This window comes from Hyla sarda, chromosome 3, assembly GCF_029499605.1.
Source record: "Hyla sarda isolate aHylSar1 chromosome 3, aHylSar1.hap1, whole genome shotgun sequence".
Lineage (NCBI taxonomy): Eukaryota > Metazoa > Chordata > Amphibia > Anura > Hylidae > Hyla > Hyla sarda.
This window is the reverse complement of record NC_079191.1, coordinates 157,658,164-157,674,298: the sequence shown is the minus strand read 5'-3', so window position 1 is coordinate 157,674,298 and position 16,135 is coordinate 157,658,164. Positions and strand designations below refer to the sequence as shown.

The 16,135-nt window shown below is 40.9% G+C and overlaps 1 protein-coding gene across 1 annotated transcript in view; it reads left to right on the top strand.

Moving 5' to 3' along the window:
• MELTF (melanotransferrin) overlaps positions 1-13,694 on the top strand; it is a 98,592-nt gene extending 84,898 nt beyond the window's left edge. The window contains exons 16-17 of the mRNA XM_056563208.1: positions 10,595-10,784; positions 12,738-13,694. Coding sequence (XP_056419183.1) covers positions 10,595-10,784; positions 12,738-12,805 — 258 coding nt within the window. The 3' untranslated portion in view covers positions 12,806-13,694. The remainder of the gene's footprint in view (positions 1-10,594; positions 10,785-12,737) is intronic.
• The last annotated feature ends 2,441 nt before the right edge of the window (positions 13,695-16,135 follow it).

Here is a 16,135-nt window from a genome sequence, read left to right as displayed (position 1 = left end):
GCAAGTGAGTATGCTGGTTGTTGTAGTTTTGCAATAGGGGGAGTGACACTGGTTGCTGCCTTTAGCAGTCCGTGCATGCTGGGAGTAGAAATTTTGCAAAAGTTGGAGGGATACTGTTTGCAAAACTACAACTCCCAGCATGTGAGCATGCTGGTTGTTGTAGTTTTGTAACAACTGAAGGCACACTGATTGCAAAATTACTGTTAAAGGCTGTCCAGACATGCTGGGACTTGTAGTTTTGCAACCATTGTGGCTTCACCTGTTTCAAAACTACAACAACCAGCATGCTCACATGCTGGGAGTTGTAGTTTAGCAGCCAGTGTGCCTCCAGTTGTTGCACAACTTCAAGTCCCAGCAAAACTACAAGTCCCAGCATGTCTGGAGAGCCTTTTGCATGCAGGTTGTTGTAGTTTTGCAACAACTGAAGGCACACTGGTTGCAAAACTACAAGTCCAAGCATGCACGGACTGCTAAAGGCTCTCCAGACATGCTGGGACTTGTAGTTTTGCAAGCATTGCGGCTCCACCTGTTGGAAAACTACAACAACCAGCATGCACAGACAGCTAAAGGCTGTCCATGTATGCTGGGACTTGTAGTTTTTCAACCAGTGTGCCACCTCCTGTTGCAAAACTACAATTTCAAGCATTCCTGGACAGCCTTTAGCTGCCTGTGTATGCTGGGAGTTGTAGTTTTGCAACCAGTGTGCCTCCAGTTGAAAACTACAACTCCAATCATGCACGGACAACTAAAAGCTGTCCAGGCATGCTGGGACTTGTAGTTTTGCAACCAGTGTTTCTCACCCTCTTGCAAAACTACAACAACCAGCATGCTCATGTGGTAGGCCTCAGGGGTAGGGGTAGTGTAGTCATGGTGTTGTTTCAGTATATCAAGGGTTAAGGTTAACCCTGTTGTTCGTGACGCCAGGCTGAGGGCTAGTATGATGAGGTAATTCTCCGGCCTATCGCCGCCCTTCCCAGTAACGATAGGTACATGCATATAATGACTGAAGGTCCACAAGGTAGTTGAACTTGAACTTGGATAATTTATTTAAAGACTTGCGGTACATCCAATGAACAGTAACAGTCTCATTAATACAGTCTCCATACACTTCAGTGGCTGACAGTTGTTGCGGACCTTGACTTTTGATATAAGTCTCTGAATTTAGGGTAATTTGCGAAGATCCGTCCGGATTTAGGGGTTAGATATGGTCCGGTGATCTTGCAGAGTGCTTAGGGATTGATTACCCTCACAGTTTTGTAGAGATCAGCCGTCGCCGCAAGGCTCGGGCCTAACTCACTGATGACAGCAGCGCAGATCCTTCCCTGTCAACAGCCCATGAGGAAAGAGAGAGAGTAATGGCCGCCGCTCCCTTATATGGGCAGGGCCGTTTTGGATTGGTCCAAGTCAGCTGTCACTCACCGTTACATAGCCTGATGGGTAAACACCTGACTTCTTCCAAAGGTCCTTGAACTACAAACCATAGAGTCTTTGGAACGCATAACGGGAACCGCAGGTCCTGCGACGCCAACTAGGTAAGTACACTTACTATATAAATATATACACATTAAATTTGATTAATTTTAATTACAAAAGGGGTGACAAGGGGCTAGCTAAGGATGAGGACCCCACCTACACCTAGGGACTCTGACTTTGGGGACCTCACCAAAAGGCAACGGATGCAATCCGGTGCCGGGACACCACACTCATATTGTTGCAAAACTACAACTCCCAGCATATACGGACAGCTAAAGGCTGTCCATGCATGTTGGGACTTGTGGTTTTGCAACAACTGGAGGCACAATGGTTGTAAACTGTGAGCATGCTAGTTGTTGTAGTTTTGCAAGAGGGGAAGAGATACTGGTTGCAAAACTACAAGTCCCAGCATGCCTGGACAGCCTTTAGCTGTCCGTGTATGCTGGGAGTTGTAATTATGGAATAAGTGGAGGGACACTGGTCGCAAAACTACAACTCCCAGCTTGCACGGACTGCTAAAGGCTGTCCAGGCATGCCGGGACTTTTGCAACCACTCTGGCTCCACCTGTTGCAAAACTACAACAATCAGCATTCCTGGACAGCCTTTAGCAGTCCGTGTATATTGGGAGTTGTATGTTTACAACCAGTGTCTCTCCCCCTCTTGCAAAACTATAAGTCCCAGCATGCCTGGACAGCCTTTAGCAGTCTGTGCATGCTGGGAGTTGTAGTTTTGCAACAATGTTAGCATACTGGTTTTTGTATACTGCTCAAAAAAATAAAGGGAACACTAAGCTAACACATCCTAGATCTGAATGAATGAATTAATCGTATGAAACACTTTCGTCTTTACATAGTTGAATGTGCTGACAACAAAATCACACAAAAATTATCAATGGAAATCAAATGTATCAACCCATGGAGGTCTGGATATGGAGTCACACTCAAAATCAAAGTGGAAAACCACACTACAGGCTGATCCAACTTTGATGTAATGTCCTTAAAACAAGTCACAATGAGGCTCAGTAGTGTGTGGCCTCCACGTGCCCGTATGACCTCCTTACAATGCCTGGGCATGCTCCTGATGAGGTAGAGGATGGTCTCCTGAGGGATGTCCTTCCAGACCTGGACTAAAGCATCTGTCCTGGACGGTGTATAGATTAGGGAACCTGTGCTGTATATTGTACTGTCATGCTTTGCGTGATTGTAATTTATTGTATGACTTGTAATGACGACTGAATGACGAATAAAGCTCTTTCAATACCATTGGCAAGCACATGGAGGGCTGTCCTCCAAAAAAATGCCACTCCACACCATTACTGACGCACCGCCAAACCGGTCATGCTGGAGGATTTTGCAGGCAGCAGAACGTTCTCCACGGCATCTCCAGACTCTGTCACGTCTGTCACATGTGCTCAGTGTGAACCTGCTTTCATCTGTGAAGAGCACAGGGCGCCAGTGGCAAATTTGCCAATCTTGGTGTTCTCTGGCAAATGCCAAATGTGCTACACGGTTTTGGGCTGTAAGCACAACCCCCACCAGTGGACATCGGCCCTCATACCACCCTCATGGAGTCTGTTTCTGACCGTTTGAGTGAACACATCCACATTTGTGGCCTGCTGGAGGTCATTTTGCAGGGCTCTGGTAGTGCTCCTCCTGCTCCTCCTCTCACAAAGGCAGATGTAGCTGTCCTGCTGCTGGGTTGTTGCCCTCCTACGGCCTCCTCCACATCTCCTGATGGACTGGCCTGTCTCCTGGTAGAGCCTCCATGCTCTGGACACTACGCTGAGAGACACAGCAAACCTTCTTGCCACAGCTCGCATAGAGGTGCCATCCTGGATGAGCTGCACTACCTGAGCCACTTGTGTGGGTTGTAGACTCCGTCTCATGCTACCACTAGAGTGAAAGCACCGCCAGCATTCAAAAGTGACTAAAACATTAGCCAGGAAGCATAGGAAATGAGTAGTGGTCTGTGGTCACCACCTGCAGAGCCACTCCTTTATTGGGGGTGTCTTGCTAATTGCCTATAATTTCCACCTGTTGTCTGTTCCATTTGCACAACAGCATGTGAAATTGATTGTCAATCAGTGTTGCTTCCTGAGTGGACAGTGTGATTTCACTGAAGTGTGATTGACTTGGAGTTACATTGTGTTGTTTAAGTGTTCCCTTTATTTTTTTGAGCAGTGTAGTGTTGCTAGAGGGGGAGAGACATTAGCTAACCATTATGCATGGACAGATAACTCCTGCTAACGGACAGCTAAAGGCTGTCCAGGCATGCTGGGACTTGTAGTGTTGCAAGCGGGGGAGAGACACTGGTTGCAAAACTACAAGTCCCTGCATGTCTGGACAGCATTTTGCTGCCGTCCATGCTGGGACTAGTTTTGCAACAACTGGAGGCACACTGGTTGTAAATCTACAACTCCCAGCAAGTGTGCATGCTGGTTGTTGTAGTGTTTCAACAGGGGCAGAGACACTGGTTGCAAAATTACAAGTCCCAGCTGTAATTTTGCAATAGCTGGAGGGACATTATTTAATACATTTTTTATAGATTTTATTAATCACCTCTGATGGTGATAAGTGGTGATGATGATAATCTTTTTTGAGATGCGAGGTCTCACTTGATAATGCAAGAGCTCGCATCTCTTTTTCCATACAGAGAAAGCGCGATCTCGCGTTATCCATCTTCCAAGCTGTTTCTCTTTTGCGGCGGGGTTGTATGAGTGTATCGACGCAGGGGAGGCCAGGAACGGCTAGGCAGTCTCACGCCGACTCTTTTCTCATATTTATTAAAATAAAATGAACAGATAAAAAATGTTTGTGTGACCCAGGTGATTGGTTTTCTTTAATCCTTCCGGTACTTATCAGCTGCTGTATGCTCCACAGGAAGCTCTTTTCTTTTTGAATTTCTTTTCTGTCTGACCACAGTGCTCTCTGCTAACACCTCTGTCCATTTTAGGAACTGTCTGGAGGAGGATAGGTTTGCTATGGGGATTTGCTCCTACTCTGGACAGTTCCCAAAATGGACAAAGGTGTCAGCAGAGAGCACTGTGGTCAGATAGAAAGGAAATTCAAAAAGAAAAGAACTTCCTCTGAAACATACAACAGCAGTACAAGAAGGGTTAAGATTTTTAAATAGAAGTAATTTACAAATCTGTTTAACTTTCTGGCACCAGTTCATAAAAAAAATTAAATAAAATAAAAAATTCCAGTGGAGTACCCCTTTAAGAGTACAATTCAAATGTTATTGCACAAACCTCCTAATGATAACAGTATTTTTTTTAACACAAAAAAGCTTACAATGCACTGTTCCAAATTATTACGCACAGTGGCGCAGTTTGCAACAGCTGGAGGCATATTATTGTAGTCCCCCTGTATTATACACACACACACATATTGATGTAATGTATACATACATACACACGCACATTACCTAGACAACACAGATTTACACACATATATATCCACATACACATATATACATGCAGGGACACTTATTTTTTAAACAACAAATTCCTCCATTCAGTCCCCATCTTCAGTCACCAGCTTCTTTCCTCATCTGCTCACAGGTGGCAGTGTACTCCAACCCCTCCCCCCTTCTCCTCACACAGGAGACTAAAGTAAACACAGACAGTGAGGGAGCCAATCACAGCAGCTTTAGATTTGCATACCTGTCAATCATGAAGTGTGTCCATGATGTAGGTGATAAGTGGACACAGCCAAGCTGGTATGTATCCCAGGAGGCAGGGAGGCAGTTTTTTGACTGGCTTTTTCAGTATGAAATACTGAATTTTTTTTAAATGAAAGCAATAGCAAAACATATTGGTTTTGCATGCTTTACAACATATCAAAAGTTTTAATATCTGACAGTGCCCATTTAAATTGGGCTCTCCTGGCGATCTTATTATCACAGGTGTCAGAGATTGTTTTCAGTGATCAAAAGTGCCATGAGAGACAATGTCATCCATAAGTTAAACTGAAAAACTAAATATTTTATCTTTTTGACACTTAAATAGAATTTGCATAATAATTTTGAAAAGGTTGTATTTCATAATATAAATAATAAAATAAAACATTTTAAAAACAATTCCTAAATATGTTTAACATAAAAATTTTATTTAAACAATAGGACATTTTCTGCTGAAATTTTGTCAAATAAAAAAAAAATTGAGGTAAAATTGAGAAAAAAAAGAACCCAAAAAGTTGTCAGCTTTTCGGGTTTTTCATTTTACCTTTTAAAAGTTTTTACAAGGTGTGCTAAACATGTTATCTTTATTCTGTGGGTCAATATGATTACAACAATAACCAATTTATATCGTTTTTGTCATGTTTATTATGTATAGTACAGCTTCTAAAAGAAACAAAAAACTTTTTAAATGAAGATGCTTTTCATTGCCATATTTTAACCCCCGTAACTAAATGTTTCATCTTCAGAGCTGTGTGATGGCCTGTTTTTTTGTACTGTGATCTATAGTTTTTATTAGTACCATTTTAGGGTAGACTTCTTTATCGCTTCTTATCCCATTTTTTGTGGGCCGGTTTACAGGAATATTATCTGTGCCTGTATGTTTTCATGCTCTGTGCTTGTTTCATATGTTTTCACCTGGTCAAGAACCAGATATGATTATCTTTTGGTAGCTTTATGCAAAGCTGTATTCCCTGGTTGCATTTGATCTATTGCTTTTTAGGAGTCAATTTCATTAAAGCATTATTGTCTTTCCATAGAAGTCTATGCAGAGAAATGTATGGATCTCTTGGTCACGCAATGCTGCCCGTTTCCCTGCCTAATAACTCTCAATTGCAGCAGGTGTCAGCAGTGAGACCTGGTGCGATCATCAACTTTTGACATGTCTGATCAACATGTCAAAAGCTGTTTCCAATTACAGTAACTATTTAAAAATGGTCAGTTGGTCACCTGACGATCCCTATGTTTTATTTTCTAGGGGTTAACACATTGAGATATGTATATGTGTTTTTGAGGTTTGAATACATGCATTAGAGGTGTATGCAGGACTGTAAACAAGGATCAAGTGGGTCCCCTGACCCCCCCCCCTTTGCATGATTTTGGCATTTGTGTGTTTTATGTTTCCTGTGCAGTCTGAATGGTTGATTTTTAAGCATCTGCGTGGGATATAGTCTTTTTTTTTTATTTCTTTCTTTAAATTTTCCAGTACTACATATATAAATACATTTCATTACATACATATATTGTACTTGTAAATTTAATTTTTTTTTATTAGGAGAGCAATTAACAGCATTGGACAATATTTTCTTCCAAGTTTGATCATTCACGTTGTCACACTCTTTAAGCCATCTTTTTGAAAAGTAACAGGTGCTTCCCTAACTAAACTTCTATATATACTTCTTAGTGTTTTATTTCTTATTGTCGGTTCCACTATATATGTGTTTAGCTGGTGTGTAGTGGCTTTAAGTGCTTATTTATTGTGTTTTATAATCTTCCCTTAATTGCATATATCATATTTTTTGTTTGTTTCTAAGTGATATTCAATATTAAGTGTTTCAACAGTGATCAATTTTCCATCCCTTATAATTTGAACTATATACTTAATACCTAACCGTGACCAAAACACATTGGCCCTCTTTTACTAAGAGTGGAATGTAGGTTTCTTTGTGGGTTTTAATTCCCTACAATTTATTTTCCATGGTATTTACTAAGGTTTCCCTACATTTTCCACTTTCCCTACACTTTGCTTTTTTTTTACACATGCTCTGATCTGTCTGGTTTTCCTCAGCTCAAATCCACCACATTTTCTGTGGAAACCTTAGTAACTATGTTGGGTTTTTGTGAAAATGTCGGGAAGACGCCCCTTTTCAGAGGCCATGCCCCCTTTTTCCGGCAGCCATGTCCCTTTTTTGGATTTTCTTAGCAAAATGGAGATTTAGTTGTTTTGTTTTTTTTATATTCTGGCGCAAATTCTGGCACAAAATCTGGCGCAGACAGAATTTCTGGCGCAATGCGACAGAATCTGGCACACAACCCCACAAAACATGTCGGGTTTGCAATGGTAAATGAGGGCCATTATTTATACTTTTATTGAACTCTGGCAAGCTAGAATTCCCCCAAATAGGTGAAAATGTAAAACTATTTTTAATTTGGCAAATTGTCTTTATTTTATTCCATACCCTATAGTACAGCCTATAAAAAGAAAAAGCATTTTTTGGCTGACATCTTGGTTTTGCTTCCAAAACTTTAACTATTTCCTAAAATTTCCCCTCAAAGGAAACATATAATTTAGTATAAAATTACTTTTACCATTCTTAATATCTTGGGCCTTAGCTGCAAGAAAATATTTCTGAAGATGGGGAGAAAGCCTCCCTCACCTTCAAACATAGTCAAATGCTCAGATTTTAGTCCAACTCTACCCCAACTCCATATTAATGTAATCAGAAAGGCTTCCAGGCCTCTAAACCATTGTTCTGGTATCCACATTGGAGAGGCTTGAATAACATATAGGATCTGTGGAAGGAGGGCCATATTTAGACTTGCCACCCTATCAGTTTGATTGAGTGGGAGCTTTCCCCATATCTCTGTTTTTTGTTTAATATTTTCATAAGAGGTTTTAAATTATTATTTACAAATGAGTTCTTCTTAGCAAAAATTTCAGTCCCAAGATATTTTAACGTATCATCTGCCTTCAAGATTTTAGTACCTGCCACCTTAGGGAGTGTCCCTTCCACCACTGACAGTAGGAAGGACTTACCCCAATTCACATTTAGTCCAGCTATATTCCCATATTCATTTACTATTTCAATAACTTTAGGTAGCATTGTTTCAGGATTGCTCAAAAACAACAAGAGATCACCGGCATATCTTATCATTATTGCCCTCCAAACCAAAGCCCCTAATATCCTTTGACTCTCTAAGTGCCTCGGCCAAAGGCTCTATATACAATATAAATAAAATTGGGGATAGGGGGCAGCAATGATGGGTCCCTCTCCTGAGGGGAAAAGGGTCTGTTAACCTACCATTTATAATGATACTTGCTTTAGGATTCTCATATAACATTTGGATCCATTTTATCATTCCTTTCCCCAAATAAAGTTTTTCTAACACTTTACAAAGGAACCCCCATTCCACCCTGCCAAAGGCCTTCATTGCGTCCAATGACAGGATGGAAGGTAGTGGGTCCCCTCCAACTCCAGGTTTGCTAGTATTCTAGCAATTGTTCTTGAATCAATCTACCCGTGATAAATCCTGATTGGTTTACATGGATCAAATCAGGAGTAACTTTAGCTAAACAGGAAGCCAGAATTTTCACCAACAATTTTGCGTCAACATTTAAGAGAGAGAATAGGTCTCAAATAGGCAGGGTTAATTATGCTTTCCTTTGCTTTTTTAGGAAATAAAATTATATTAGCTTCCAGCAATGAAGGAGGTAGTGCCTTGAGTTCAGAGGATTAATTCAATACACAAAATAGTTTTGTTAATAACATGTCCTCCCATATATAGCAAATGATAGACCATTTGGTCCTGGGGCAGATGTATTAGAACCAGTCTGTAAGGTTTTCTTCAATTCGTCTAGTGTTATTGTGTTATCCAAAAATTCTTTTTGGGCTTGGGAACTACTAGGGAGTTCTAATTTATCTATAAAGGCATGATATTGTCTATCTGAAAAGTTTATTTCCGATTTTTATAAATCTGAGTAAAAAGAGATAATACAATCCCAGATTTCAGGGGGGGGTTAAGACGATGTTTCACCATTTGGCATAGCTATATTAGTTATATCCTCACGGCTATTGGAATTTTGAATTATTACAGCTAGTAAACTTTCTAGCTTATTCCCTTCAATATAACTTTTTTGACCTGCAAAGTAAAATTTTTGTTGAGCTTTCTCATTTTCCTATTCCCCTTAAGAATTTTGACTACTTTTCAAATTTTCATTGTTCAATTGCGAGGGGTCTTGAGCGACCTGTAGTTCCCTTTCTTTGACCGCCTCTCAGATTTTTTTCCTTACTTCTAAACTTTATCTTAAAGTTAATTTCTTTAAATAGTAGACCATGAAAAAAAATCTTTATTTGTGTTTTTTATGTTTCCTGTGTAGTCTGAATGGTTGATTTATAAGCATCTGCATGAGATTTAGTCTTTAATGTTAGGTGAGCTTTCAGATAGGTAGTCAGGGAAGGCCTTAGTTGGCCTATTGGGGGTAGGGCTCACTATAGTGCCTAAACTGGTAACATGGACCCTAGGATAAGGTTCTGGTGGTTGTTAGACAACAGAACTGGGTTTCACCTTTAGTAATTGCCTTTTTCTGAGTCCAAACTGGGCAATAACCGACAGCTGTACAATGTGGCCTCTACATCACATGCTGAAATGGCTTGGCCTGCATGCAATGATCATCATACAGTACCCATCTTCCCTTGTATCGGAAGGTGTTCTTTTGAGATGACAGGAAAGCAGAAATAGAGCGCCAGTTTACAAGAAAAGACAATGGGGGAGGAAAAGTTTGCTTCTTTTTTTAAGACACCTTTTCAGAAATGAAAGAAACGATCTGATTGGTTTCTTTAGGCAACTGATTGACTTTTCCTCGGCACAAGTTTTGATGAATTTCCTCCAATAACTTTTCTGCTCCCTGGACAATCCCTTTAATATGAAGAAAGTTTTCTAGTGGGTGTATGGAATAGCAGTCCTGTAGAAATGGTAGGTGCAAATACAGTGAAGAGGTTGTATGAGATAGACATAAGGCTATCCTTCATATTAGATAGGGCCAGGGACTGTTCATAGTATTCAGAATATTTGGCAGACTAGATGGGCCAAATGGTTCTTTTCTGTCAATACATTCTATGTTGCTGTAGTTTTACCCAACAAAAGCTATTCATCAAGTCTTTGCTTTTAAATATTCAACTTCAATTTAAAACAAAATGTTTGCCTCACATATATAAATTGTGCACTAAGGCGGAGATTTATCAAAGTGTGTGAGGAAAAATAGAATGATTTTCCCACAGCAACCAATCACAGCTCAGCTAAGGGGCTGAGGTAAAGTGAAAGCTGAGCTGTGATTGGTTGTTGTGGGAAAATCATTCTATTTTTTTCTCTGACACAGGTTCATAAATCTGGGCCTCAGTGTTCAATATTTTACTTTGTTTAATTGTTGTAATTGTATTACAGGTTTATTATGGGAGTAAAAATAGCTCTAAATTTCAAATGTTTGACTCTTCACAATATTCTAAAAAGGATTTGATCTTTAAAGACTCTACCAATATGATTGTCCCCGTGAAAGAGAAGAAATCATATGAACAATGGCTAGGTAGAGAATACATTGAAACTATAGAGGGTTTCCAGTGTTCATCTAGTAAAGGTAAGAAATATTTGTACTATACACCATTATTCCAGTATATACGGTACACAATAAAAATTATAGCCCAGCTTAACTATCGTAAATTTGCTATAATTCAAAATGCTGTCTATGACTTGCATTACTTTCATTTTGAACTTTAGACACTTTTTGGACACTTTTCCACCAAGTCTCACAAAAGGGATGTGACCTAGGTAAAAGGGGTGTGGCTTAGTTCAAAGGTGGTATGGCCTAGCTGCATGGAGTAATTATTTTGGTTTGAAGTAAGCCAACTAATAGTTTAAACAAACTCATACTAGACAGTATTCAGATACACCAAATTCATCAATCAGCCTAGTGCACATTGAAAAATCTGGCACCTTTGATGACTGTCCGTCTAAGGTCACATTAATTAGGAATTAGACAGTTTTAGTAAATCTAAGCAAAGGGTCTTTTTACTGTGTGCCTGCACCAAATGTATTACATGGTGCAGGGCATGTGATAAATATGGTGCTGATCTCATTTCTGACATCAAACTCCATTTCGTATGGTGTTTTTGTGCGACTTTTTAACCAGTGTCACAATTATGCAACTTTTACTCATTTACTCATACTAACGCTGTCCACAGTTACTTTGCATGCACATTTTTTGGGTGAGGATTTTTTCAAATTGTCTCAGTTACATAAATCCCTGATCACTGCAAAAAGTCAACTAAAAACACAGCTTCCACAGCAAAAACAAAAAAGCACGTAAATGAAAAGTTGCACAAAAAAAATGAAAAAAATACACTGCGCCAAAGTATTGCGATAAATATACAGAGAACAACTTGAGGATAAGGCTTTATAAATACCGCCCAATGTGTTTAAAGGGGTACTCCACCCCTAGACATCTTATCCCCTATCCAAAGGATAGGGGATAAGATACCTGATCGTGGGGGTCCCATATAGCAAGCAGCACCCACCTGCTACTGCTCCGGAAGCGCTGGAGGGTCTGGCTCCCGACCATGGGGACAGAAGATTGTGATGTCACTACACCGCCCCCGTGTGACATCACGCCCCGCCCCCGTGTGACATCACGCCCCGCCCCCTCAATGCTAGTCTATGGGAGCGGGTGTGGCAGTCATCATGCCCCCTCCCATAGACTTGCATTGAGGAGGCGGGGCGTGATGTCACATGGGGGCGGAGTAGTGATATCACGATCTTCTGTCCCCGTGGTCGGGAGCCAGACCCTCCAGCGCTTCCAGGGCAGTAGCAGGTGGGTGCTGCGTGCTATATTGCGGGGGTCCCCAGCGGCGGGACCCCCACAATCAGACATCTTATCCCCTATCCTTTGGATAGGGGATAAGATGTCTAGGGGTGGAGTACCCCTTTAAACTTTCGATCATTTTTTTTTGCCGCATGTGGACGGAACTCTGCCCACCTGCGGTAGCCAATGTCAACATGATTTACTAGAAAAACCATGCAACCATTGGCCCTCAGATGTGAGAGTGGTTTCATCCACATATAGCAACCACAATATTATAATGGGCCCTAACTTGTGGAGGAAAAAGCTAAAGTGTTTCATTATCATGAACAAAATTTAGGCTTTCATGGGATAAAGTTGTATCATCATGACAGATTCCCTTTGTGTTATATAGCACATTGTAAATTAAAGGTGCCATTAATTCATTAATGTTTTGTGCCAAAATTCACATGAATTAGCATGTAGTGAACTAAGGCATTAGGAACTGGGTACAGAGGTTCCGGATACTATTTAATGCCAATATGTTTTTTAAAGGGGTCTGTCATCAAGAGGAACTGCTTACTATGTGCTAAATTAACATTCTTGACTTATCTACCTATCTGTATATCTTCCATGCACACATTTGTATCCTACATTAACAATTTAATAATAAAGCTATTTTCAGACCTCATCAAAATTAATTGGCGTCATGATAAAAATGGCCTTATTTCATTATGCTCTTTCTTTCTCCTACAGCTATAACTCCAGTGAACGCCGTCTTATTGCTAATTAGCAACATCCTACTAATTAAGTTTTGTGCATAATTACCATCTACTGAGTCTTCAAGACGCCTTTGGAAATTGCAGTGATGTAAACATGGTGATTTTTTTTTCTGCTGAAGACTAAAAAGTCTATGAATGATGAATGTATTTCTGTTTAATGTGTACCTCTCCGGTGAACAACCCTGCCCCAGTCATCATACACGATTTCTGTCAACATGTTTGATATGTTAAAATGGGAATTCACTATTTATTCTGCTAGCATTACAATTCGGCAGGTATATGTTAACACATAATGCATGTGGTGTATATCTTCATTGCCTTTTAATGACAAAGCAATAATGTAATGTTTATCGTCTACGTGACTTTTTAAGTATGTAATTATTGGTTCACGTCATTGGGTGGTCAGGAAACTGGAATAAAAAAATAAACAAATAAAGAGGTGGCCGCTGGGGCCCCCTGGGATTTCAGCTGCAGCACCCACCTTTTGCGGCTTCCAGCAGCGCTGAAGACTCTCATCCTAAGGGCTCCCGACCATGGTGACGTGAGATAGTGACGTTACGACTCCGCCCCCGAGTCGGGACCCCCGCGTTCTGACATCTTATAACCTATCCTTTCGATAGGGGATAAGATGTCTAGGGGCGGAGTACCCCTTTAAATTATTATTTGATGAGGCAGTAGAGTTCACCTACACAACCCTTTAAATGCAATGTGCAAACTGACTTACAGTTTAAGGGTATGCTCACACATACATATTCTACTGTGGATTTCACACTGTAGCTGATTTTCCTACCCATTAACTTCAAAGAGTCTCCAATACTGCAGATGTGCTGCGGACCCATTGAAGTCAATGGTAGCAAGATCTCCTGCAGATTTCCTAGGAATACGCAGCAAATTATGTTCAAGTAAATACACTCCTAGGGTACATTCAGACGGGCGGATTTACAGCATATTTTACGCTGAAGATCCGCTGCTGAAGGACCTCTGTATGCTGCCTTTACATATGCCTGCTCGGAGCAGCAATACGCCACTACGTGCAGACACACTGAAGCGATGTGTGAGTCACCACGCATGCGCGGTGTACTCGCACACATCGCGGCCGCTCCCCCTGCTGTATGAGCTAGGCCGAGAGCTGCAGCGATGTGCGAGTATACTGCGCATGTGCACTGCAACTCGCACAACGCAGTGTGTCTGTTCGTAGCAGCGTATTGCCGCTGCGAGCAGGCACATGTAAAGGCAGCATACAGAGGTCCTTCAGCGGCGGATCCGCAGTAAAATACGTGCTGTAAATCCGCTCGTCTGAACGTACCCTTAAACTGTAAGCCAGAAAGCTGAAATTACCCCTATATTAAAAAACAAAACAACTAATAGAGAGAAAAAAATTGTCTACATGTATCTAACAGATAATTCCAATAGGTAAGAAAATAGCAGGGGGCATTCCAGGCAATTGTGCAAATAAAACCGCTTCTTTTTTGCTTAGTAGCAGGTCACAGCAGAGAGAAACACACCAACAGTTTCACGTTAACCAGAACGCTTTCTCAGCGTTCTGAGCTTGAGAAAGCATTCTGGTTAACGTGAAACTGTTGGAGTGTCTCTCTCTGCTGTGACCTGCTACTAAGCAATAAAGAAGCGGTTTTATTTGCACAATTGCCTGGAGTGCCCCCTGCTATTTTCTTACCTATTGGAATTATCTGTTGGACTAATCTAATTCAAGCGAGCATCGGCGGTGCTACCGTGGATAGGCGGTCTCGGAGGATCCCGGACTCAAGTTTGGGTATATCGGGCTGGAAAGGTGCACGCAATACCTGCTCTCTCCAATGTATTTATCTAACAGCACCTACCTATGCTGTTTCTTGTTTTAAATCTCAGCCCCATTTACTGTAATGGAGATGAACTGCAAAAACAGATTAAATAGGCTGGGGACAAGAGTGGCACTGTTCTGTCTGGCAAGTAAAAGAAATGCCAAATTGCAGCAGGAGCAATAGACAGTGAAGACTCTTTAATGTTTTTTTTTTTGTGTGTGTTTTATTCGATCAATTAAAATTTTTCCAGATAATGGCAAAAAATAAACATGAAAATTAACAATAAATATTATCAAAGATTCAGAACAACATAAACTTCAGGCAATTTACACATATGAAAGGCATAATGAGATAATTGCCTTAATTGGAAGCACCAGACATTTTGGAGAAAAAAGTTGCGCAATTAAGACTTGAGAGTTAAAATAATTGAAACAAGAACCGGACAAGAAATATAAGGGAAGAAGGGAGAGGAAAAAAATGGAGGGAGCTAAAAGAAATCAAATCACTGAAAAAATGGATACCTCTACATCTACTGACAAAAGCAATCTCACTAAATGTCAACTAAACGTAGCCTTTAAAATACTCCAATATTAGACAAAACATCCAAATCCAATTCTCCATAACTTGTGTATCAAGAGAAAACAGCTAACCGGGATATTAATTTGTAGTAACCGAAAAAAAAAAAAATATATATATATATATATCTATATATATATATATATATATATATATATATATTTCACCACATTGATAAAGGGGGAGAATTATCAAAACCTATGCAAAGGAAAAGTTTACCCAAAGCAACTAATTAAATTGCCTATTTTATTTTTCAGATGAAAAGAAGCAATCTGATTGGTTGCTATGGGCAACTGGCCAACTTTTCCTCTGCACAGGTTTTAATAAATCTCCCTTATAGTGTACACCTTGTTAGATTCTTCAAAAAATGAGGGAAGTAAACTTAAAAGGGTACTCCACCCCTAGTCACCTTATAGGGGATAACATGACTGATCGCAGGGGTCCCGCTGCTGGGGAACCCCGCAATCTCTCCTGCAGCCCCCCGAGTTATCAACTCTCCGGAGCTAAGTTTGCTCCGTGGCTGATGACAGGGGCCGGCGGGTCGTGATGTCATGGCTCTGCCCCCTTATGACATCACGCCCTGCCCTTTAATGCAAGTCTATGGGAGGGGGCGTGGTAACAGTCACTCCCCCTCCCATAGACTTGCACTAAGGGGGGGTGATGTTATGAGGGGCGGAGCCATGATGTCATGAACCGCCGATCCCTGTATCGTGAGTCATCAGCCATGGAGAAAACCTAGCTCTGGAGAGCTGGTGACTCAGGGGGCTGCTGGAAAGAACGCGGGGATCCCCAGCAGCGGGACCCCTGCGATCAGACATCTTATCCCCTGTCCCTGGATAGGGGATAAAATGTCTAGGGGCGGAGTACCCTTTTATTGGGAGAAGCTAAATATTCAATTGGCAAAGGTATTACACTTTAGCTAGCCACAAGTTGAGAGAAGATTCAGATGAAACAGCCCACATGGAGAAAATGAATGCATTCTTTGCGTTCCTGTACA